The sequence below is a fragment of the Odocoileus virginianus genome, chromosome X (assembly GCF_023699985.2).
Source record: "Odocoileus virginianus isolate 20LAN1187 ecotype Illinois chromosome X, Ovbor_1.2, whole genome shotgun sequence".
Classification (NCBI taxonomy): Eukaryota; Metazoa; Chordata; class Mammalia; order Artiodactyla; family Cervidae; genus Odocoileus; species Odocoileus virginianus.
Genome location: NC_069708.1, coordinates 31,602,162 through 31,627,926, shown reverse-complemented (window position 1 = coordinate 31,627,926; position 25,765 = coordinate 31,602,162). Strand labels below are relative to the sequence as shown.

The window sequence follows — 25,765 nt, the reverse complement described above, 5'->3', positions numbered from 1 at the left end:
ATGCCTTCCTATAGCAGGCCTCCACCTCAAGCCAATTGAAGCATAATTGGTGGTGGTGGGAACCTAGGTATCCATGTGTATTAAAAGCATCTCTGAAATGATTTTGATATGTAGCCAGTTTTGGCAGTCACAGGTTTAATAAGAATTATTGACATTAGTGTTAATAAGAACTTGTAGTACCATAAGGGGTTGTCTTGTAAGGTATGGCATAAAGAGGAATTCTTTAGCTTTTTGGGGGGTTGGGGTTATCAACAGAGATGACTTGACAAAGATGGAGAGTTTCATCCAGCAGATAAAGTTCTAAATGGGGAGAAGGTAGATTTGTTGTTAAAATTTATTATATAAGCAGGGGAAAAGTTTTAAAAACCTCTGCAAATTGTTTAGCACATGGTGGAGGGGATGCAATTATTGTGATATAGCTGGAGTATAGAAGGGAGTAAGGAAAGGAACAGCAGGAAATTAGGCTGGACCAATAAGACAGAGATCAGATACTGTAGATCTTTGTAAGCCTGTTCCTCAAATTGGGGTACTTGACAGTACTCCTCATGGGTACATGAGGCTGTAGAGTAAATATGGTACATCTCTTTGGTGTGTTCATTTTACTTGAGAGTTGGTGGAGAACATTCTTATATTAAATAATATATATTGAGCAATTAAATGTGAAATTTTCCTGAGAATTTGGCTAACAAGAAGTTCAAAGAAAGTTTTTTCTTCTTTGGGACAGACTTTGAAGAATTTATTACCCAGTTCCTGTCAGGCAGATTAACTCTTTGTGCCACCAGGAATAAGAAAGCATTTTTGGAAATATCTGAGAAGTACATTGGCTTTATAGAGTGGAGAGCCATTGAAAAGTTAAAAAATTTTTTTTTATTTTAAAAATTATTTTCATATCATAGCTATCTGAGACATAATTTAAAAATCACACAGTTTACCTGCTTACAGTGTACAGTTTGTTTTTTAGTATATTCACAGAGAGGTGCCACTATTTAAAAAGCTATTTAAGGTGTGTGTGTGTGTGTGTGTGTGTATATATATATATAAATAAAAGCATGTATTTCATAAGTGGACAGCTTTTAGAAAAATTATTTATTTGGTTGCACTGGGTCTTAGTTGTGGCAAGCAGAGTTTTTTACTGGTTGCAGCATTTGAATTCTTAGTTGTGCCTTGTGGGATCTAGTACCCTGATCAGGGATAGAACCCAGGCCTCCTGCATTGGGAGCATGGAGTCTTAGCCACTGGACCATCAGGGAAGTCTCTGTAAGTGGAAATCTAGATGAACATGTTTGGCACCTAGATAAAGGCACAAAACATTGATTAGCAGCATTGAAGATTCATAACTTTAGTACAACCACTCACTATTCCATTGAAAGATTTCAACTAAGGATGTAATATGGTCAGATTCAGTTCAGTTCAGTTAAGTCGCTCAGTCATGTCCGACTCTTTGCAACTCCATGAATCGCAGCACACCAGGCCTCCCTGTCCATCACCAACTGCCGGAATTTACTCAAACTCATGCCCATCGAGTCGGTGATGCCATCCAGCCATCTCAACCTCTGTCGTCCCCTTCTCCTCCTGCCCCCAATCCCTCCCAGCATCAGGGTCTTTTCCAGTGAGTAAACTCTTCCCATGAGGTGGCCAAAGTATTGGAGTTTCAGCTTCAGCATCAGTCCTTCCAATGAACACCCAGGACTGATCTCCTTTAGGATGGACTGGTTGGATCTCCTTGCGGTCCAAGGGACTCTCAAGAATCTTCTCCAACACCACAGTTCAAAAGCATCAATTCTTAGGCACTCAGCTTTCTTCACAGTCCAACTCTCATATCCATACATGACTACTGGAAAAACCATATCCGTGACCAGATGGACCTTTTTTGGCAAAGTAATGTCTCTGCTTTTTAATATGCTATCTAGGTTGGTCATAACTTTCCTTCCAAGGAGTAAGCGTATTTTAATTTCATGGCTGCAGTCACCATCTGCAGTGATTTTGGAGCCCAAAAAAGTAAAGTCTGACACTGCTTCCACTGTTTCCCCATCTATTTCCCATGAAGTGATGGGACCAGATGCCATGATCTTAGTTTTCTGATTGTTGAGCTTTAAGCCAACTTTTTCACTCTCCTCTTTCACTTTCATCAAGAGGCCTTTTAGTTCCTCTTCACTTTCTGCCATAAGGGTGGTATCATCTGCATATCTGAGGTTATTGATAGTTGCCTGTTATTCTGTGAGACTGAGGGCTTTGATCCAATAACTGAGAGAAATATCAATAACCACAGATATGCAGATGATACCACCCTTATGGCAGAAAGTGCAGAGGAGCTAAAGAGCCTCTTGATGAAAGAGGAGAGTGAAAAAGCTCACTTAAAACTCAACATTCAAAAAACTAAGGTCATGGCATCCAGTTCCATCACTTCATGGCAAACAGATGGGGAAATGATGGAAACCATGACAGACTTTATTTTCTTGGACTCCAAAATCACTGCAGATGGTGACTGCAGTCATGAAATTAAATGACGCTTGCTTCTTGGAAGAAAAGCTATGACCAACGTAGATAGCATATTAAAAAGCAGAGACATTACTTTCCTGACAAAGGTCCATCTAGTCAAAGCTGTGGTTTTTCCAGTACATGTATGGATGTGAGAGTTGGACCATAAAGAAAGCTGAGCACTGGAGAATTGATGCTTTTGAATTGTGTTGTTGGAGAAGACTTTTGAGAGTCTGTTGGACTGCAAGGGGATCCAACCAGTCCATCTTAAAGGAAATCAGTCCTGAATATTCACTGGAAGGACTGATGATGAAGCTGAAACTCTAATACTTTGGCCACCTGATGTGAAGAACTGACTCATTGGAAAAGACCCTGATGCTGGGAAAGATTGAGGGCAGGAGGAGAAGGGGATGACAGAGGATGAGATGGTTGGATGGCATCACTGACTCGATGGACCTGAGTTTGAGCAAGCTATGGGAGTTGGTGATGGATAGGGAAGCCTGGCATGCTGCAGTCCATGGAGTTGCAAAGAGTCGGACATGACTGAGTGGCTGAACTGACCTGAAGGCTTTGAACCTATTTGGAGGATATTGCCATAGTTGATGTCAAGTTCAGTTGTCGTAGTATATGTATAATAATGAGATTACCCAGCAGAGCTGTAATGTTGTTCAAAAAGAAGGCTAGGGAAAGAATCTTGGAATCCTGAGCATTTAAAGGGCCATGGGAAAGTAGCTATCCATTAAAGAAGATGAGGAAGGTACCCCTTCCCCCCACACACATATACTTAATATGCCTTGGACATTTTCATGTAAACAAATAAATAATAGTACCTCATTTTGTGAATGCATTTTTCATAAATTTTTTTGCAACATGACTGCAAGCTGGTCTTTCAGATTCTATAAAGGAACTGAGTGATTTAACATATTAGGAAACAGCATGATTTCCTGTGCATCTTCAAAAGGAGAAATACTAATTTTGCCTTTGAGGCTTATTAGCTCAGTAATACAGAGCCGTTTACTATGCCAAATAGGACTTCCCAGGTGGCTCAGTGGTAAAGAACCCATCTGCCAAGCAGAAGACATGGGCTTGATCCCTGGGTTGGGAACATTCCCTGGAGAAGGAAATGGCAACCCACTCTAATATTCTTGCCTGGGAAATCCCATGGATGAAAGAGCCTGGTGGGTTACAGTCCATGGGTTTTCAAAGAGTAAGACACGACTTAGCAACTAAACAGTAGTGTTGGCAGCAGCTGTGGGCCAAATACATTTGAAATGTTTTATTGAAACCTAAGTTTTCTGTGACCTGTGTTTCCACTGTCCTTTTCTGTGGGTAACTTATAATCCAACTATTTTTTTGGTCTGTTTGTGTAGAAGGATGTAAACTAAAATTCCATCTTATTTATGTTTCTAATAAAGACTAATGTAATAGTGACTGATACTACATTTGGAATCACACCATTTTCCAAGTTTTGCAAACTCTTGTGTCTCTGTATTGTCTGGAAACTTATGATGGGCAATAGGGAAAAATCAGAAGCTAATAGCTTAATTATTAAATCGAGTGTAGCATGTCAACATTTTCACCTAAATTTGAAAAAGGTTGTAAAAGTTATTTTGGTGATAATTTCAAAAATGCAGTGATTGCCATTATAGTAGATTATATTAGGTTCATGTTATTTTTCTCATGTATTTAAATGATATTCAATTATGTAGGATAGTGCCCTTATACTTAAGGGTGAAGTGTCATGATATCAGCACTTAAAGGGTTCAGGGCAAAAAAGGATGTGCATATATTTAGACAGAAATAAAGCAAATGTGGTAAAGCAAATCCACTTTAAGTGGATTTAAGAGTAGGGATACAGGTGTTCATTTGGCGATTCTTTCAAATTTTTGGTAGGTGTGAAAATTTTCAAAATAACATTTGATGAAAAATTAATACTAGGCTTAAAATTGTATTTAATCACAGAATTTGTGTGTGCATGTGGACATCTTGTTCTCCCAAATTCCCAGTTGCTTAGCAGTTCTTCTTCCTTTTTTTTTTTTTTACAATATTTTTATTTATTTATCTGGTTGCAGCAGGTCTTACTTATGGCACCCAGGATCTTCGATCTTCCTTGCAGCATGTGAAATCTTTAGTTGTGGCATGTGAACTCTTAGTTGTGATATGTGGTATCTAGTTCCCTGACCAAAGTTGAACCTGGGCCCCCTGCATTGAAAGTGTGGCATCTTAGCCACTGGACCACCAGAGAACTCCTTTATTATTGTTTTTTGTTTGTTTGTTTTTTTACTGTGGCAAAATACACATAACATAATTTTTAACCATTTTTAACTGTTTGAAGCAATTCCATGGCAGTAATATATTTGCATTATTGGGCAACCATCAACACTGTCTGTCTCCAGAATTCTTTGATCATCCCAAACTGAAACTAAACAGTAACTCTTCACTCTCCTCTTCTTCCATAACCAATCTTTATATTATTTATGCTTGTCTGTATTTTTAAAGATAGACCAGACCTTTGATTTTTATGTCAGATCATAATAGATATTCTAAAAATATTTTATTTTGAAGTAATTTTAGATTTATAGAAATGTCACAAAAATACCCTTTACCTAGCTTTCCTAATTTAACACCTTATACTTATTATAGCACAATAATCAAAACCAGGAAATTAACATTGATACAATAATATTAATTCAGCCAGTGTTTGACAAACTACACCTGAGGGCTAAATCTAACTTTCATGTTTTTATAAATAGTTTTATTGGTACACTGTCATACTTACTCAGTTATTGCTTTCATGTGTTTACAGTGGCAAAGCTACATTGACCTTATAGCCGACAAAGTTGAAAATACCATCAGATCTCTGACCTCTGATGAAAACTGTAGATTTTATTTGGTTATCATTATTTTTCCCACTTGTGTTCTTTTTCCACTTTGGAATCCAGTCTAGGATCCCACATTGCATTCAGTTGTCTCCTTAATCTACTCCAGTCTGTGACAGTTCCTTTGTCTTTTCTTTCATGACCTTGACACTTTTGAGGAATATTGATCAGATATTTTCTAGAATGTCGATCTGTATGTATTTGTCTAGTGTTTTCTTGTGGTTAGATTTAGGTTATTAGACATTGTGACAAGAATACTGCAAAAGTTCTATTGAATCCGTCTTGGTGTGTTGTACTGAGTGTGTATGATGACAGTATGTTTCTTATTATTGGTATTGTTAACCTGATTAAGTTACTGAAGTTGGTATCTGCTGAGTTTTTCTACTGTTAAAAAAAACCCTATTTTTTGTTCATATTTAATAAATATCTTGTGGAGAGATACTTTGAGACAATGCAGATATTCCATTTCTCATCATACTTCTACCCACTAATTTTAGCATCCAACTGCCTAAGCAGTTTTTACTGTGTTGTATGTTTAAGTGGTGATTTCCAATTTCTTTCATTACTTCTAGGAAGAGTTGTTTCCCCCTATTTATCTGTTTATCACATTACTTATATTAATATGGACATATAGATGTTTTATTTTATTCTATGAGTTACAATCCACGTTTTCATTTTATTGCTCAGATTGTTCCAGCTTTGGTTGCTGGGAGCTTCTTCAAGTTGCGTCATCTATCCATTGAATATATCCCCATGTTTTTGAGCAATGCTTTACTTTCTGGTACTAGTCCAGGCTTATCTTGTATTTTCCCTGCCTGACTTCCTCTGACCAGAAAAAGACAGGTATTCTTCTGGGGTTTTAGATGCCTGTGTCTTAGTGGCAATTTTGGTACAGAAAAATAAAATTTTGGAGAGAAAAAATAAAATTGGGTATTCATCTTATTTTCTTGTGATAGGCAGGACTCAGCTGCCTTTTCCCAGTTCTGTGGCTAGAAATGAGGTTCTCCTAGAGTTTTGTAGTCAGTACCCTTGCATAATTTGCAATTCAGCTGGCCTTACTGTCAAAACCAGGAAAGGAGTGGGGAAAAAAACCCCATGACATTCATCCTCCCACACAATTTTATCAGGATCATTATTTAAGTTTTGATTTCAGTCCCCAATCTGCCTTCTCTTATTCCCTTTGCAGAGTCCTTAGGTTGCTTATTTATGTATTCTGTCCATAGTTTTTAGTTGTTATAAGTGGCAGAGTGTGTAATCACCCTTAATCCACCTTGGCCAGCCTACTTAGCTTGCTTAAAATAACTAGAATTCTTGTATTGACTGATAATTTTTCATTTTGTCAGTTTACATACAGTTAATATATTTTAATGTAGAATCATAACCATTCTTGGTTTTCATTTGGATTTTTATAAATACCAATTGAGTCATTAACTGGTCTAATCTGTATGATGTCATATGTACTAGAGATATTATTCTCATAATACTCTTAGATGTTAATGTGATGTTATTGACAAAGGGAATTGAATTTCTATTGGAAAGCATTTAATAACCTTTAATATTTTTTATTCAAGTGAGTAGTGAAGATTCTGAAGATTCTGATTTTCAGGAATCTGGAGTTAGTGAAGAAGTTAGTGAATCTGAAGATGAACAACGGCCCAGAACAAGGTAAGATTATTTTTTTAAAAATTTTAAGAATTAATAACCATGCTTCAAATTATTTGTAGAAAGTTTGCTGTTGTTAATAGTGATAGTCACTCAGTCATGTCAGACTCTTTGAGACCCCATGAACTGTAGCCCACCATGCTCCTCTGTCCATGAGATTCTCCAGACAACAATACTGGAGTGGGTTGCCATTCCATTCTCCAGGGGATCTTCCTCACCCAGGGACCGAACCTGGGTCTCCTGCATTGCAGGCGGATCCTTTATCGTCTGAGCCACCAGGGCATAGCAGTAAGTAAAATATTTAACATTTTGATTTGAAACTGTTAAAATCATTTAGAAATAATATATAAACATTATATATAGTTGAATTTTATGTTCTGAAGTAGGTGGACTTTCAGTGTGCAAAAACACCTTTTAAAAAAAAATTATTATATATTTGGCTGTATCAGGTCTTAGTTGCCGCATGCAGGATCTTCATTGCAGCATGCGAGATCTTTCCTTGCAATGTGCACAGGCGTCTCTTTAGTTATAACACATGAGCTGTAGAATGCACGGGCTCAGTAGTTGCCCTGTGGCATATGGGATCTTAGTTTCCTGATCAGGGACTGAACCCATGTTTCCTCCAGCCCCTGCCATTGGAAAGCAGATTCTTAATCACTGGACCACCATGGAACTGTGATTTTTCATTTCTGTGGTGGAAAATTGTAGTGTAGTAGTTATGAGGCTCTGTAGACCAACTGCCTCAATCTTAACTCCTAGCTTTACTATACTTCCTATTTGTACGAATACTCTGTGGTTCAGTTTCCTCATCTGTAAAAGAGGAAATTAACATTATTATTTTCCTTATTGATTATTGTGGGCATTAAATGAGATTAAAGGGTTTATAAAATAGTGCCTATTTTGTAGATAGTAAGTGCGCCATGAATGCTAAGTATTGTTCTTTCATAGCATTACTAAACACAACTTAGCCACGGAACAAAAACAACACTACTAGTATTCTATTAATTAACATGTGTTTGTTCTTTCAATATGCATAGATAACTCATCTAGATTACTAGCTGATTAAAATTTTGCTTCCTTATTATCATAGTATTTAATAATACTGACCATTCTAAGAAGATTTTTATTTCCTCTGGAATAATATGATACATATATCAATTTGTGTTTGTGTGTATGTGTATATGTAAATCTATATGGGTATTTGCATGTGTAAATTTTAAAACATTTGAGATTGTTTTAGATTAATAATTACCAGGTTGTGCCTGGAGTATATCAGAATATTGTACTTTTAGTTCAGTTCAGTCACTCAGTCGTGTCCAACTCTTTGCAACCCCATGAGCCACAGCACACCAGGCCTCCCTGTCGATCACCAACTCCCAGAGTCCACCCAAACCCATGTCCATCGAGTCAGTGATGCCATCCAGCCATCTCATCCTCTGTCGTCCCCTTCTCCTCCTGCCCTCAATCTTTCCCAGCATCAGGGTCTTTTCAGATGAGTTAGCTCTTCACATCAGGTGGCCAAAATATTGGAGTTTCAGCTTTAACATCAGTCCTTCCAATGAACACCCAGGACTGATCTCCTTTAGGATGGACTGGTTGGATCTCCTTGCAGTCCAAGGGACTCTCAAGATATTTCTACAACACCACAGTTCAAAAGCGTCAATTCTTCAGCACTCTGCTTTCTTTATAGTCCAACTCTCACATCCATACATGACCACTGGAAAAACCATAGCCTTGACTAGATGGATCTTTGTTGACAAAGTAATGCCTCTGCTTTTTAATATGCTGTCTAGTCAAGGCTATGGTTTTTCCAGTAGTCATGTATGGATGTGAGAGTTGGACTATAAAGAAAGCTGAGCACTGAAGAACTGATGCTTTTGAACTGTGGTGTTGGAGAAGACTCTTGAGAGTCCCTTGGACTGCAAGGAGATCCAACCAGTCCATCCTAAAGGAGATCAGTCCCGGGTGTTCTTTGGAAGGACTGATGTTGAAGCTGAAACTCCAACACTTTGGCCACCTCATGCAAAGAGTTGACTCATTGGAAAACACACTAATGCTGGGAGGGATTGGGGCAGGAGGAGAAGGGGATGACAGAGGATGAGATGGCTGGATGGCATCACCAACTCGATGGACATGGGTTTGGGTAGACTCCAGGAGTTGGTGATGGACAGGGAGGTCTGGCGTGCTGCGATTTATGGGGTTACAAAGAGTCAGACATGACTAAGCGACTGAACTGAACTGAACTGAGGTTGATCATAACTTTCCTTCCAAGGAGTAAGTGTCTTTTAATTTCATGGCTGCAGTCACCATCTGCAGTGATTTTGGAGCCCAGAAACATAAAGTCAGCCACTGTTTCCACTGTTTCCACATCCATTTGCCATGAAGTGATGGGACAGGATGCCATGGTCTTAGTTTTCTGAATGTTGAGCTTTAAGCCAACTTTTTCACTCTCTTCTTTCACTTTCATCAAGAGGCTCTTTAGATCTTATTCACTTTCTGCCATAAGGGTGATGTCATCTGCATATCTGAGGTTATTGATATTTCTCCCAGAAATCTTGATTCCAGCTTGTGCTTCTTCCAGCCAGTGTTTCTCATGATGTACTCTGCATATAAGTTAAATAAGCAGGGTGACAATATGCAGCCTTGACATACTCCTTTTCCTATTTGGAACCAGTTTGTTGTTTCATGTCCAGTTCTAACTGTTGCTTCCTGACCTTCATACAGGTTTCTCAAGAGGCAGGTCAGGTGGTCTGGTATTCCCATCTTTTTCAGAATTTTCCACAGTTTATTGTGAGCTACACAGTCAAAGGCTTTGGCATAGTCAATAAAGCAGAAATAGATGTTTTTCTGGAACTCTCTTGCTTTTTTGATGATCCAGTGGATGTTGGCAATTAAATCTCTGGTTCCTCTGCCTTTTCTAAAACCAGCTTGAGCATCTGGAAGTTCACGGTTCACGTATTGCTGAAGCCTGACTTGGAGAATTTTGAGCATTACTTTACTAGCGTGTGAGATGAGTGCAATTGTGTGGTAGTTTGAGCATTCTTTGGCATTGCCTTTATTTGGGATTGGAATGAAAACTGACCTTTTCCAGTCCTGTAGCCACTACTGAGTTTTCCAAATTTGCTGGCATGTTGAGAGAAGCACTTTTATAGCATTATCTTTCGGGATTTGAAATAGCTCAACTGGAATTCCATCACCTCCACTAGCTTTGTTCGTAGTGATGCTCCTAAGGCCCACTTGACTTCACATTCCAGGATGTCTGGCTCTAGGTGAGTGATCACACCATTGGGATTATCTGGATCGTGAAGATCTTTTTTTGTACAGTTCCTCTGTGTATTTTTGCCACCTCTTCTTAATATCTTCTGCTTCTGGTAGGTCCCTACCATTTCTGTCCTTTATTGAGCCCATCATTGCATGAAATATTCCCTTGGTATCTCTAATTTTCTTGAAGAGATCTCTAGTCTTTCCCATTGTATTGTTTTCCTCTATTTCTTTGCGTTGATCACTGAGAAAGACTTTGTTATCTCTCCTTGCTATTCTTTGGAACTCTGCATTCAAATGGGTATGTCTTTCCTTTTCTCCTTTGCTTTTCGCTTCCCTTCTTTCACAGCTATTTGTAAGGCGTCCTCAGACAGTCATTTTGCTTTTTTGCATTTCTTTTCCTTGGGGATGGTCTTGATTCCTGTCTCCTATACAGTGTCATGAACCTCCGTCCATAGTTCATGAGGCACTTTGTCTATCAGATCTTATCCCTTAAATTTATTTCTCACTTCCACTGTATAGTCATAAGGGATTTGATTTAGGTCATATCTGAATGGTCTAGTGGTTTTCTCCACTTTCTTCAATTTCAGTCTGAATTTGGCATTGAGCAGTTCATGATCTGAGCCACAGTCAGCTCCCGTCATTTTTTTGTTGGCTCTATATAGCTTCTCCATCTTTGGCTGCAAAGAATATAATCAGTCTTATTTCAGTATCAACCATCTGATGATGTCCATGTGTAGAGTCTTCTCTCGTGTTGTTGGAAGAGCGTGTTTGCTATGACCAGTGTGTTCTCTTGGCAGAACTCTATTAGCCTTTGCCCTGCTTCATTCCATACTCCAAGGCCAAATTTGCTTGTTACTCCAGGTGTTTCTTGTCTTCCTACTTTTGCATTCCCGTCCCCTATAATGAAAAGGACATCTTTTTTGGGTGTTAGTTCTAGAAGGTCTTGTAGGTCTTCTTAAAACTGTTCAACTTCAGCTTCTATAGCGTTAGTGGTCAGGGCATAGACTTAGTTTAACGTGATATTGAATGGTTTGCCTTGGAAACGAACAGAGATCATTCTGTCATTTTTGAGATTGCATCCAAGTACTGCATTTCGGACTCTTTTGTTCACCATGATGGTTACTCCCTTTCTTCTAAGGGATTCCTGCCTACAGTAGTAGATATAATGGTCATCTGAGTTAAATTCACCCATTCCAGTCCATCTTAGTTCGCTGATTCCTAGAATGCTGATGTTCACTCTTGACATCTCCTGTTTGACCACTTCCAATTTGCCTTGATTCATGGACCTGACATTCCAGGTTCCCATGCTATATTGCTCTTTACAGCATTGAACCTTGCTTCTATCACCAGCCCCATCCACAAATGGGTGTTCTTTTTGCTTTGGCTCCATCCCTTCATTCTTTCTGGAGTTATTTCTCCACTGATCTCCCATAGCATATTGGGCACCTATAGACCTGGGGAGTTCAGTTTTCAGTGTCCTATCTTTTTGCCTTTTCATACTGCTCATGGGGTTCTCAAGGCAAGAAAACTGAAGTGTTTTGCCATTCCCTTCTCCAAGTGGAACGCATTCTGTCAGACTTGTCCACCATGACCTATCCATCTTGGGTGGCCCCACACGGCATGGCTTAGTTTCATTGAGTTAGACAAGGCTGTGGTCTGTGTGATCAGATTGGTCTGTTGTCTGTGATTGTGTTTTCAGTCTGTCTGTCCTCTGATGCCTTCTTTCAGTGCCTACTGTCTTACGGGGGTTTGTCTTACCTTGGATGTGGAGTATCTCTTCACGGCTGCTCCAGCAAAGTGCAAAGAACTACGTTGCGTAGCTCCTCTCGGCTGCGCCTGTGTGCCGTCGCAGCTGCCGAGCTTTAGGGGAATATAAAATAACAATAGGATATAATGAGAATTTTAAAGAACTGAGATGGAATTCAGGTAACAGAAAATTCACTATTTCAAAATATAGAATATAGGGCATTTTTGGAATATTCACAAAGTTGTGCATCTACTACCAGTATCTAATTTCAGAACATTTCCATCATTCTAGAAAGAAACCCTATGGCCCTTGCTCATTTTCTGTTCTTCCTGCTTCTCATTCCCTGGCAGAAATGAATCTGCTCTGTGTATAGATTTGCCTATTCTGAGCATTCATATGAAAAGTTTTGTAAATATGTGTCTTTCTATGAATGGAATCTTTCAGGTAGCATGTTTTCAATTTTGATCCATGCTATAGCTTGTTTCAGTACTTAATTCCTTTTTAAAAAACTTTATAGAAATGTAGTATATTTACAGTGTTGTGTTAAATTCTGATATATAGCAAAGTGATTCAGTTATACATATTTATGTTGTTCTTTATATTCTTTCCATTATGGTGTATAAAAGAATGTTGAATATGGTTCCCTGTGCTATACAGTATGACCTTGTTTTTTATCCATCTGATGTATATATCTAAAATATATTTTATATATAGATATATGTATATATAATCCTTTGAGTCTGTTAATCTGAAACTCCCAATCCTTTTTTCCTTTACTCCTCCTTCCCCCTTGAGAACCAAAAATTTCTTCTGTCTGTGAGTCTGTTTCTGTTTCATAGATATGTTCATTTGTGTTGTATTCTAGATTCCATATATAAGTATGTATGATATTTATCTTTCTCTTTCTGACTTACTTCATTAGTATAATCTCTAGGTCCATTCAAGTTGCTGCTAATGGAATTATTTCATTCTTTTTATGACTAATATTCCATTGTGTACATGTGTAGCACATTTATCCATTCATCTGTCCATGGACATTTAGATTGTGTACATGTCTTGTCTGTTGTAAATCGTGCTGTTTTGAATATACAGGTGCGTGTATCTTTTTGAATTTTAGTTTTGTTTGAGTATATGCCCAGGAATGGAATTGTGGATCATTTGGTAACTCTACTTTTAGTATTTTGAGCACACTCCATACTGTTTTCTATTGTTCCAATTTATATTCTTACCAGCAGTGTATGAGGGTTCTCTTTTTTCCACCCCTTCTCTAGCATTTATTATTCATAGAATTTTTGATGATGACCATTCTGATGGTTGTGAGGTGGTACCTTATTGCAGTTTTGATTTGTGTTTCTCTAATTATTAATGAATATGTGATTATCTTTTCATGTGCTTTTTGGCTTTATGTCTTTGAAGAAATGTCTATTTAGATTTCCTGTCCATTTTCTTGATTTTGTTGTTGTTGTTGTTATTGAGATGCAGTGAGCTCTTTGTATGTTTTGAAGTTTAATCCCCTGTCAGTTGCACTGTTTCCAAATATTTTCTCTCATTTTGTGGGTTGTCTTCTCATTTTGTTTGTTGTTTCCTTTGCTGTTGAAAAACTTTTTGGTTTAATTAGGTCCCATTTGTTTATTTCTGTTTTTATTCTCATTACTCTATGAGGTAGATCCAAAAAGATATTTCTGTGATTTATGTCAAACAGAGTTCTGCATATGTTTTCCTTTAACAGTTTTATAGTGTCTGGTGTTACATTTAAGTCTTTAATCCGTTTTGAGTTTATTTTTTGTATGGTGCTATAGTGGAGAACGGAGGAGGCAATGGCACCCCACTCTAGTTCTCTTGCCTGGAAAATCTCATGGACAGAGGAGCCTGGTAGGCTGCAGTCCATGGGGTCGCGAAGAGTCAGACATGACTGAGCGACTTCACTTTCACTTTTCACTTTTATGCATTGGAGAAGGAAATGGCAACCCAGTCCAGTGTTCTTGCCAGGAGAATCCCAGGGATAGGGTCGCACAGAGTTGGACACGACTGAAGTGACTTAGCAGTAGCATAGTGGAGAAGGAAATGGCAACCCACTCCAATACTGTTGCCTGGAGAATCCCATGGACAGAGGAGCCTAGTAAGCTGCAGTCCATGGGGTCGCAAAGAGTCGGACACGACTTGGCAACTTCACTTCACTCACTTCATACTTTATCACTGGAGAAGGAAATGGCAACCCACTCTAGTATTCTTGCCTGGAGAGCCCTATGGACAAAGGAGCCTGGCTGGCCATGGTCCTTGGAGTCACAGAGAGTCATACAGGGATGAAAGACTAAGGATGCAAGGTGTTATAGAATGTTCTAATTTCATTTTTACATGTAGCTGTCTAGTTTTACCAGCACTATTCACTGAAAAGATTGTATTTTCTCCTTTGTATGTTGTTGCCTCCTTTGTCATAGGCTGACTGACCGACCATAAGTGCTTGAGTTTACTTCTGGGCTTTCTATTCTGTTCCATTCATCTATATTTCTGTTTTTGTGCCAGCAGCATACTGTTTTGATTACTGTAACTTTGTAGTATAGTCTGAAGCCAGGAAGCCTGATTCCTCTAGCTTTGTTTTTCTTTCTCAGTATCACTTTGGTTATTCGGGATCTTTTGTTTTTCTATACAAATTGTAAATTTTTTTATTATACTTCTATTAAAAATGCCATTGGTGATTTGATAGGGAGTGCATTGAATCTGTAGATTGACCTGAGTAGTATAATCACTTTGAAAATATTGATTCTTCCAATCCAAGATCACAGTATATCTTTCTATCTGTTTCTGTCATTTTTGATTTCTTACATCAATGTCTCTCATGATTTGCCAGTTACCTTTAGTGTTGTGTTTGGATTGCTTTTTCTTTTTTGTGTCTAAATCGTAGATTTTTAGTTTGTGGTTTCCATGAGGTTTTGGTACAGCAGTCTGTGTATTAACAGAATTGTTTTAAATTGCTGGCCTCTTAATTTCCAAGCATTTCCAATAACCTGCATTTGTACTCTTCTCATAATGCTGATTTGATACCATATTTGGGTGTGGATGATTTCCTACCTTTACTGTATATTTGCCTTTACCAGTGAGGCTTTCCATTTATAATTTTCTTGTTTCTGGTTGTTTCCTTTTCTGCTTAGAGAAGTTCCTTCAGCGTTTGTTATAAAGCTGGTTTCATTGTGTTGAATTCTCTTAGCTTTTGCTTGTCTGTAAAGCTTTTGATAGCTGTGTTGAATCTGAACGAGAGTCTTACTGGGTAAAATATTCTTGGTTGTATGTGTTTTCCTTTCATCACTTTAAATATATTGTGCCACTCCCTTCTGGCCAGAGAAGTATCTAATGAAAAATCAGCTGATGCCTTATTGGGATTCCACTGTACGTTATTTGTTGCTTTTCTGTTGTTGCCTTTAAAATTTTCTCTTTGTCTTTAATTTTTGTCAGTTTGAATTCTATGTGTCTCATTGTGTTCCTCCTTGGTTTCATACTACATGGGACTCTCTGCACTTCCTGGACTTGAGTGAGTGTTCCCTTTCCCATGTTAGGGGAGTTTTCAGCTCTTACCTCTTCTGATCTTTTCTCATGCCCTTTCTCTCTCCTTTGCCCTTCTGGGACTCATATAATGTGCAAGTTGGTACATTTAATATTGTCTCTAAGGTCTCTGAGACTGTCCTCCTTTCTTTTCATTCTTTTTTCTTTATTTGGTTCTGTAGCAGTGATTTACACCAAATTGTGTTTTAGCTCACTTATTTGTTCTTCTGCCTCGTTTATTCTGCTATTGATTCTTTTGAGTATATTTATTATTTTAGTTATTGTGTTGGTCATCTGTTTATTTCAATCTTGTAGCTCTTTGTTAAACTTCTCTTGTATCTTCTTGTTCTGTGTCTTCATTCTTGTTACAAGATCTTAGATCATCTTTACTATCTTTACTCTAATTTTTTTCAGATGCATTGCCTATCTCCAATTCACTTGTTCTTTTGGGGTTTTATCTTGTTTCTTAATGTGGAACATACTTCTCTGCCATCTCATATTGTCTAACTTTCTGTGTTTGTGTTCTCCATTTCACAGGCTGCAGAAATATAGTTCCTTTTGCTCTGGTGTCTGCTTCATGGTGGGTGAGGTTGGTCCAGGGACTTGTTCAGCTTTGCTGTTGGACGAGACTAGTGCCTGCCCACTGGTGGATGGAGCTTAACCTTGTCCCTCTGGTGGGGTGGACCATGTCAAGGGGTGTGTTTTAGAGTGGTTGTGTGCTAAGGAGGACTTTAAGCAGTCTGTCTGCTGATGACTGGGGCAGTGTTCTCATCTTGTTTGTTTGGCCTGAGGCATCTGAACATTGAAGCCTGCAGACTGTTGGGTGGGTCCAGGTGGTGTTTGCCCAAATGGCAACCTCTCGGGGAGCTCTTGCTGATGAACATTCCCTGCGGCCTCTGCCACCGGTGTTCTTGCCTCCTACAGTGAGCCACAGCTGATTCCTACTTCCTCAGTTGACCCTGAAATACTCACAGGTTTATCTGGCTCAGGCTCCTATGGAGTCACTGCTTTGCCTTGCAGCCCAGTGCATGTGAAACCACGTGTGCACCCTCCAAGAGTGGAATCTGTTTCCGCCCAGTCCTGTGGAGCTCTTATACCCAAGCTCCATTGGCCTTCAAAGCCAAATGTTATCCTCACGCTGATGAGCTTGACGAGGGTCTCAGAAGTCTCACTCCTGTGGGAAATCTTTTGTAATATAATTATTTTCTAGTTTGTGGGTCACCTTCCCTTTCATTATGGAATTTTATTATATGGTAAAAGCACCCCTTCTACTGTCTCAGTTGTGGCTTCTTTGTCTTTGGATGTAGAATATTTTTGTAGTTTCTAGTGTTTTTTTTTTTTTTGATGGTTATTCAGCAATTCATTGTGATTTTGATGTTTTCTTGAGAGGAGGTGAGCGCAAGTCCTTCTACTGTGCCATCTTGTCTCCTCCCTCATACCTAAATCCTAGAGTAAATTTCTAAAAATGACATTATTGGGTTAAAGTTAACACAGTTTTAGGACCTTTCATATATATTTTCACACTTATAGGAGTCAATATTTTCTTCCCCCAGCTGAATATGTAAATAGCCATTGTCTCACTGGTTCAGCAATAAAACAATGAGCAATCTGTTAATTAGAACACATGTTGGGGGAACTGCAATCCATTTGAGTTAATTTTTTTATGTCTTAAGATAGGGGTCCAGATTCACCCTTTTGCATATAGATATCAAGTAGTCTGAGTACTATTTGTGAAGACTGTTGTGCCTATTGATTGTCTTGACCATGTGGAAAATCAATTGACCATAAATGGTCAATTATTTAATTATTATTATTGTTATTTAATTATTATTTATTTCTGGGTTCTCATTTCTCTGCTGTTGATCTTCATGTCTGTCCTTTATGTAGGAACATATTGTCTTGATTAATGTAAGCTTATATACCAATTTCTAGCCACAGAAGTATTCACACTACAAATTGTTACTTTTTTTTTTACTTTGTGTGTGCTGATATGATGAAAATTGTATCTAACTTTTATAATCTATTTTTTAAAGAGATGGTGAATATTTTTCACATGTATATTGGCCAGTTATATTTCTGAAGGCGCTCCATCCATCTTACTATTCATATGCTACACCTCCCTCTTGAATAACTTAGAATGTTGATCACTGAATTTATTTTTTATTTTTTTGTTCACTGAATTTCATTTTTTTTCATTTATTTTTATTAGTTGGAGGCTAATTACTTTACAATATTGTAGTGGTTTTTGCCATACATTGATATGAGTCAGCCATGGATTTACATGTGTTCCCCATCCAGATCCCCCCTCCCATCTTCCTCCCCATCCCATCCCTCTGGGTTTTCCCAGTGCACCTGCCCTGAGCACTTGTCTCATGCATCCAACCTGGGCTGGCGATCTGTTTCACACTTGATAATATACATGTTTCGATGCTATTCTCTCAGATCATCCCCCCCTCGCCTTCTCCCATAGAGGCCAAAAGTCTGTTCTATACATCTGTGTCTCTTTTTCTGTCCTGCATATAGGGTTATCGTTACCATCTTTTTAAATTCCATATATATGCATTAGTATACTGTATTGGTGTTTATCTTTCTGGCTTACTTCACTCTGTATAATCGGCTCCAGTTTTATCCATCTCATTAGAACTGATTCAAATGAATTCTTTTTAATGGCTGAGTAATATTCCATTCTGTATATGTACCATAGCTTTCTTATCCACTTGTCTGCTGATGGGCATCTAGGTTGCTTCCATGTCCTGGCTGTTATAAACAGTGCTACGACGAACATTGGGGTACACGTGTCTCTTTTAGGTCTGGTTTCCTGGGTGTGTATGCCCAGGAGTGGGATTGCTGGGTCGTATGGCAATTCTATTGTTCACTGGATTTCAAATTAAGTGCTCTCCTTTGTGAACCCAGAGAAGATTTTTTGCTTTTTATTTTTTCCTTTATCATTTTATTAAAGAATGTATGCAAAGGTAAAGCAGTTCTAAAATAGTACATAATTCATGTAAGAAAGTTTACCATAAAGTATTTTATTTTGCATTTTAAATATTCTTTAGGTCTGCGAAGAAAGCAGAGTTGGAAGAAAATCAGAGAAGTTACAAACAGAAGAAGAAAAGGCGACGCATTAAGGTTCAAGAAGACTCATCCAGTGAAAACAAGGTAATAAATAATGAGATTTACTGTGTACTTGGATTTATCACTGGTATAGTAGACCATAATAAATATGTTATTACCTCATTTGCATTCTATTCATAAGTTGAATTCTACTAGTTTATTTACATTTTAAGCTTTGTGGAAGAATTGACTAATTATTAAATATATAAATATGCAGAAGTGTTTAATATATTTTCAATTTTTTTCTTTTCCTTCACTGAATTTGATGGAAAGTTTAAGCTTTCTAATTCATTATTTATATTCTTACGGCTATGGAACTGATATGAAGTGTTCTGTTTGATTACATAAAACATAATAACTCATTAAATGAATAAATTTCTTCTAGCAGTGAAATTAGTCAATTTCAGTTTCTTGTATATAAGCAGAATTATTTAGAGTACAAGTTCTCCATAATGTTTTATCAATTCTATTCTCTTTTAGAAGAGTTCATTTTTGTAATCACCCTTTTTACCATTTCTAGTGTACAATGCAATGGCCTTAATTACATTCATAATTAGGAACTCTGTGCCCATTAAACAGTAACTCCCAATCCCCGCCTATCTGCAGCTCCTTGGTGATGTCTAATTCTAATTTCTGTCCCTATAAATTTGCCTCTTTTAGGTATTTCATATAAATGAAGTCACACAATATTTGTCCTTTTTTTCTAACTTATTTCACTGATATAATGTTTTCAAGGGTCATCTACCTTTTAGCATATATCTGAATTTCTTTTCTTTTTAAGGCTGAATAATGTTCCAGTGTATGTATGATAACATGTTGTGTTTATCCATTCATCTATTGATGGACATTTGAATTCTTTCTACCTTTGGCTATTTAGTTCCAATTTTAGTATATGTGCTGCTGAAGCCAGCACACCTTTGGCAAATTAGAATAACATTGTTGTATACATGGTTATAGAAACGTCTTTTTGAGTCCCTGCTTTTCTTTTATGTGCATAATCTTTTTTTGCCACTTTTTTTTTTAACTGAAGGATAATTGCTTTAGAATTTTGTTACTTTCAGTCATACATCAACAGTAAGTCATGGGTGCACTCATGTCCCCTCCCTCCCATCACTCTCCCCTTCCCACCCTTCTAGATTTGTCACAGAGCCCCTGTTTGAGTTCCCATACAGGAAATTCCTGTTGGCTATCTATTTTACATATGGTATTGTAAATTTCCATGTTCCTCTCTCCATACATCCCACCCTCTTCCTCTTCCCCTACCCCCGTGTCCATAGATTTCTTCTCTTTTTCTGTTTCTCCATTGCTGCCCTGAAAATGAATTGATCAGTACCATCGTTCTAGATTCCATATCTATGCATCAGTGTACGACATTTATTTCTCTTTCTGACTTACTTCACCCTGTATGATAGACTCTAGGTTTGTCCACCTCATTAGAATTGACTTAACTGCATTCCTTTTTATGGCTGAGTAGTTTGTATATATGAACCCCAGCTTCTTTATCCATTCATCTTTTGATGGACATCTAGGTTGCTTTCATGTTCTAGCTATTGTAAACAGCACTGTAGTGAACATTTGAGTACATTGTCTTTTTCAATTTTGCTTTCCTCATGGTTTATGCCTAGTAGTGGGATTGCTGGGTTATATAGTGGAGATCCAACCAGTCCATCCTAAAGGAGATCAGTCCTGGGTGTTCATTGGAAGGACTGATGTTGAAACTGAAACTCCAATACTTTGGCCACCTGATGCAAAGAGCTGACTCATTTGAAAAGACCTTGATGCTGGGAAAGATTGAGGGCAGGAGGAGAAGGGGATGACAGAGGATGAGATGGTTGGATGGCATCACCGATTTGATGGACATGGGTTTGGGTGAACTCTGGAAGTTGGTGATGGACCGGGAGGCCTGGTGTGCTGCGGTTCATGGGGTCACAAAGAGTCGGACACTACTGAGCGAGTGAACTGAACTGAACTGAATAGTGGTTTTATTCGTAGTTTTTTAAGGAATCTCAGTACTGTCTTCCATAGTGACTGTATCAATTTACATTCCCACCAAGAGTACAAGAGGGTTCCCTTTTCTGTACACCCTTTCTAGCATTTATTGTTTGTAGACTTTTTGATGATACCATTCTTACCGCTGTGAGGTGATATCTCATTGTAGTTTTGATTTGCATTTCTCTAATAATGAGTGATGTTGAGCATTTTTTTCATGTATTTGTTAGCCATCTGTATGTCTTCTTTAGAGAAATGTCTGTTTAGGTCTTTTTCCTACTTTTTGATTGGGCTGTTTGTTTTTCTGGTGTTGAGTTGTATGAGCTGCTTCTGTATTTTGGAAATTAATTCTTTGTCAGTTGTTTTCTTTGCTATTATTTACTCCCATTCTTAGGGTTGTCTTTTCACCTTGTTTGTAGTTTCTTTTGCTATGCAAAAGCTTTTGAATTTAATTAGGTCCTGCTTGTTAATTTTTGTTTTTATTTCTATTACTCTAGGAGGTGGGTCATAGAAGATCTTGCTTTGATTTATGCCATCAAGTGTTCTGCCTATGTTTTCCTCTAAGAGTTTTATAGTTTGTGATCTTACATTTACATCTTTAATCCATTTTGAGTTTATCTTTTTGTATGGTATTAGAAAGTGTTCTAATTTCATTCTTTTGCATGTAGCTCTCCAGTTTTCCCAGCACCACTTATTGAAGAGGCTATATTTGCCCCATTGTATATTCTTGCCTGCTTTGTCAAAAATAAGGTACCCATAGGTTCATGGGATTGTCTCTGAGCTTTCTGTCTTTTTTTTTTATTTCTTTCTGTCTCTAGGCTTTCTATCTTCTCTCTTTTTCCATTGGTCTGTATTTCTGTTTTTGTGCCAGTACCATACTGTCTTGATGACTGTAGCTTTGTAGCATAGTCTGAAGTCGGGAAGGTTGATTCCTCCAGCTCCATTCTTCTTTCTCAAGCTGGCTTTGTCTATTCAGGGTCTTTTATATTTCCATATGAATTGTGAAATTTTTTGTTCTGTGAAAAATGTCATTGGTAATTTTATAGGGACTGCATTGAATCTGTAGATTGCATTTAGTGAAAGAAGTGAAAGTGTTAGTTGCTTAGTTGTCTCTGACTCTTTGTGACTCCATGAGCCTGCCAGGCTCCTCAGTCTATGGGATTCTCCAGGCAGGAATACTAGAGCGGGTTGCCATTCCCTTCTCCAGGGATCTTCCCAACCCAAGGATTGAACCCTAGTCTCCAACATTGCAGACAGATTCTTTACTGTTTGAGCCATGAGGGAAGCCCTTACATTTGATAGTATAGTCTTTTTCAGAATATTGATTCTTTCTACCCAGGAACATGTAATATCTCTCCATCTGTTTATGTCATCCTTGATTTCTTTCATCAGTGTCTTATAATTTCCCATATACAGTTCTTTTGTCTTCTTACATAGGTTTATTCCTAGATATTTTGTTCTTTTTGTTGCAATGGTGAATGGGGTTGATTCCTTAATTTCACTTTCTGATTTTTCATTGTTACTATATAGGAATGCAAGTGAGTCCCTGATTTTAATACTTTTGGTTGTAATCTGAGATGTGCAATTGCTTGATCACATGGTAATTCTATGTTTAACTTTTTGAGGGAGTTTACACTGTTTTCCCAATGCCCCAGCCTTCTAGTTTTTCCCCATCCTCACCAACACTTGTTATTTTGTTTTTTTTTATAGCTATCATAATGGCTGTGAGATTGTATCTCATTTGTGGTGTTGATTTAAATTTCCCTAATAAGAAGTGATGTTCAGTGTCATTTTATGTGCTTATTTGACATTTCTGTGTCTCCTTTGGAGAATTTGCTGTTCAGTCCTTTGCCCCCCTTTTAGAGTTCTGTTTGTAAAATTCTGTTCTATATTGCAAAGTATAATACTGAAGCTTTTCAGTATGTCATCTTCTACCTTTTCTTGGCATATTAATTGGAGTGAGAAATGGATAAATCAGAAAACTTTGTAGGATTAATGTTTTGATCATTTAAATTCCATAGAGCAATTCTGAAGAAGATAAAGAAGAAGATGAAGAAGATGATGAAGAAGAAGATGAAAATGATGATTCCAAGTCTCCTGGAAAAGGCAGAAAGAAAATTCGCAAGATTCTTAAAGATGATAAGCTAAGAACAGAAACACAAAATGCTCTTAAGGAAGAAGAAGAGAGGCGAAAACGTATTGCTGAGCGAGAGCGAGAGCGAGAGAAATTGAGAGAGGTAAACCACTTTTTATTTATAATTTCTTTTTAGTGTGTGACTTTCATAGATTCATAGATTATAGTTCAGTCATCCAAGAAAAGGATGTTGTAATCAACCAGAGATTTTTTGTAAGTTACTTTTTCCTATTGGCAGTATTTGATGCAACTTAAAAATTTTCATTAGGTACTATTAATAGAATTAGGTACATGGAAAGGATTTAGATTCTTGAATGATCACCAAAGTGATTGTTTTTTATTTGAGGTAGAGAAACATTAAAAAATTATTCCTTAAATCCATAAATGATTTCAATGTTTTGAATAAACTTTTCATTATGTAATAAAAGTCAAAGCTATGGTTTTTCCAGTAGTCGTGTATGGATGTGAGAGTTGGACCATAAAAAAGCTGAGTGCCAAAGAATTGATGCTTTTGAACTGTGGTGTTGGAGAAATCTCTTGAGAGTCCCTTGGACTGCTGGGAGATCAAATCAGTCCATCCTATAGGAAATCAGCCCTGAATGTTCATTGGAAGGACTGATGCTGAAGCTGAAACTCCAATATGTTGGCCACCTGATGCTAAGAACTGACTCATTTGAAAAGACCCTGATGCTGGGAAAGATTGCAGGCAGGAGGAGAAGGGGATGACAGAGGATGAGATGTTTGGATGGCATCACTGACTTGATGGACATGAGTTTGAGCAAGTTCTGGGAGTTGGTGATGGACAGGGAAGTCTGACATGCTTCAGTCCATGGGGTAGCAAAGAGTTGGACACGAGTGACTTAACTGAGCTGAACAGGCAAAAGGAATAGTATTATAAATCTCCATATGTACAATACCCACCTTCAATAATTACCAACATGTTCTGGAGAAGGAACTGGCAATCCACTACAGTATTCTTGCCTGCAAAGTTCCATGGACAGAGGAGCCTGGCAGGCTACAATCCATGACTTCTCAAAGAGTCAGACACGACTTAGTGACTATACAGCAAATGACAATTTAGCACCATTTTGTAGAAGGAAAAGCAAGGAAAGGGAGAAGAAAGATTATATTGGCACTGTGGGAGTGAGAGAGGAAGGAGCAAACAAAAATAAGCTGGAATTTTTACTGACACACATGTAAAACAGCTTGCTCTGATCTAGTCAGTGTGTTGCAGTTCAGTTACTGACTAGGGTCTATTTTTTATGACTTTCTGAGTGGCCAGAGCCAATCTTCATTTCTCATTGTGCTCAATTCATTTATTCAAGAATTATTATATATTAGTAATTGTGGGTCTTTATTTTGTTAAGTGGTACAGGAAGAAAAGACTAGATACATATTCATATTCAGGTGTTTTAATTCTTTGACCCAAAGCAGTTTGCCTAATCCTTCAAATCTCTTTACTCATGTGTGAAATAAGGCAAATTATATCTTCCTTATAGGTGTCATCAAAAGATTTAATGAAATAATACAGATTAAATATTTAGCACAATACCAGGCATATGGTAATAAAAAAATAATAGTAGATTTTAGATGATGATGATGATGATGTTATGTGGTTAGGGATTGCAAATAAGTAATTTAGTGAACTTTCAAAAAAAATTAGCAACATGTGACTAGTTTTTTTTCCATCTGTTCTCTGAACTGAACTGAACTGAACTGAACTTGTTCTGTTGCTCAGTCATGTCCGACTCTTTGCAACCCTATGGACTGCAGCCCACCAGATTTCCCTGTCCTTCACCATCTCCTGGAGCTTGGTCAAACTCATGTCCATTGAGTTAATGATGCCATCTAACCATCTTTTCCTCAGTCGTCCCCTTCTCCTGCCTTCTGTCTTTCCCAGCATCATGACTAGCTTTTTTTTTTTTTCATCTATTCTCTTGCCTTCACAATATTTTGGAGAAGTCTCAGAAATCATATCATTTTGATTATATATGGTTCAGAATATATTGTTGAAAGATAAGAACTTTTAAACATTACCACAGTATCATTATTACACTTAAACATTAACAATAATTTCATAATATCAAATGTCTAGTTAATATTAAAAATTCTTTCATTTACATCACAAGCATTATAGTGGTTTATAAAAATATTTGTTATGAATCAGTTACCTGAGAAAGTCTCACTGCATGTTGTGTTACATTTGGATACTTAGGTTCATCCTTAAGGTATTCCTACACTGTCTTGATTACTGTAACCTTATAGTAATTCTTAGAATGAGATACTGTAACTTCTACAACTTGGTTCCACATTTTTAGAGTTGTTTTGGTATACTCAGTTATTCACATTTCCATATGAATTTCAGTATTCTGTCAATTTTTAATAAGAATCTTCCTGGAACTTTTATGGGGATTTTGTTGGATCTCTAGTGACATCTTAACAGATTTTGTTTACAGTTATTTAAATACAGTATATTTCCCATTTATTTAGCTCTTCTTTGATTTCTCTTAGCAGCGTTTTATGGTTTTCATTGTACATAACTAGCACTTATTTTTCTAAATTTATCCTTAAGTAATCTATGTTTTCTGTTGTCACAGTAAATGAAATTTCAAATTTTTTAATGACCTTGCATTCTGTGAGCTTACTATATTCTCCTACTAGTTCTAGTTACCTTTTTAGTTGATTCCTAAGGATTTTCTACATATTCAATCATGTTGTCTATACATAAAACACCATCACCGCCAAAAGGATGGTTAATTTTTTCAAATGCATTTTAATGTATTTGTGGGATGATCTAGAAAATGTCTTGCACTGCTAGAATAAGCCTCACTGGTCATCGTATATTACTCTTTGTATGTATTGTTGTATTTCTTTTCTTATATTGTTTCACCAGGAGTTTTACCTCACTTTTAAGTAGGCATGTTGGGTTGTAAATTCCTTTACTTGTGTATCTTTCTGAGT

At 37.4% G+C, this 25,765-nt stretch overlaps 1 protein-coding gene across 11 annotated transcripts in view; it reads left to right on the top strand.

Annotated features, from left to right (window-relative positions):
- ATRX (ATRX chromatin remodeler) overlaps positions 1-25,765 on the top strand; it is a 267,954-nt gene that overhangs the window by 125,011 nt on the left and 117,178 nt on the right. For all 11 annotated transcript variants that reach the window (XM_070462042.1, XM_070462040.1, XM_070462046.1 and 8 more), the window contains 3 exons: positions 6,929-7,022; positions 18,624-18,726; positions 22,692-22,907. In XM_070462042.1, the coding sequence (XP_070318143.1) occupies positions 6,929-7,022; positions 18,624-18,726; positions 22,692-22,907 (413 nt within the window). The remainder of the gene's footprint in view (positions 1-6,928; positions 7,023-18,623; positions 18,727-22,691; positions 22,908-25,765) is intronic.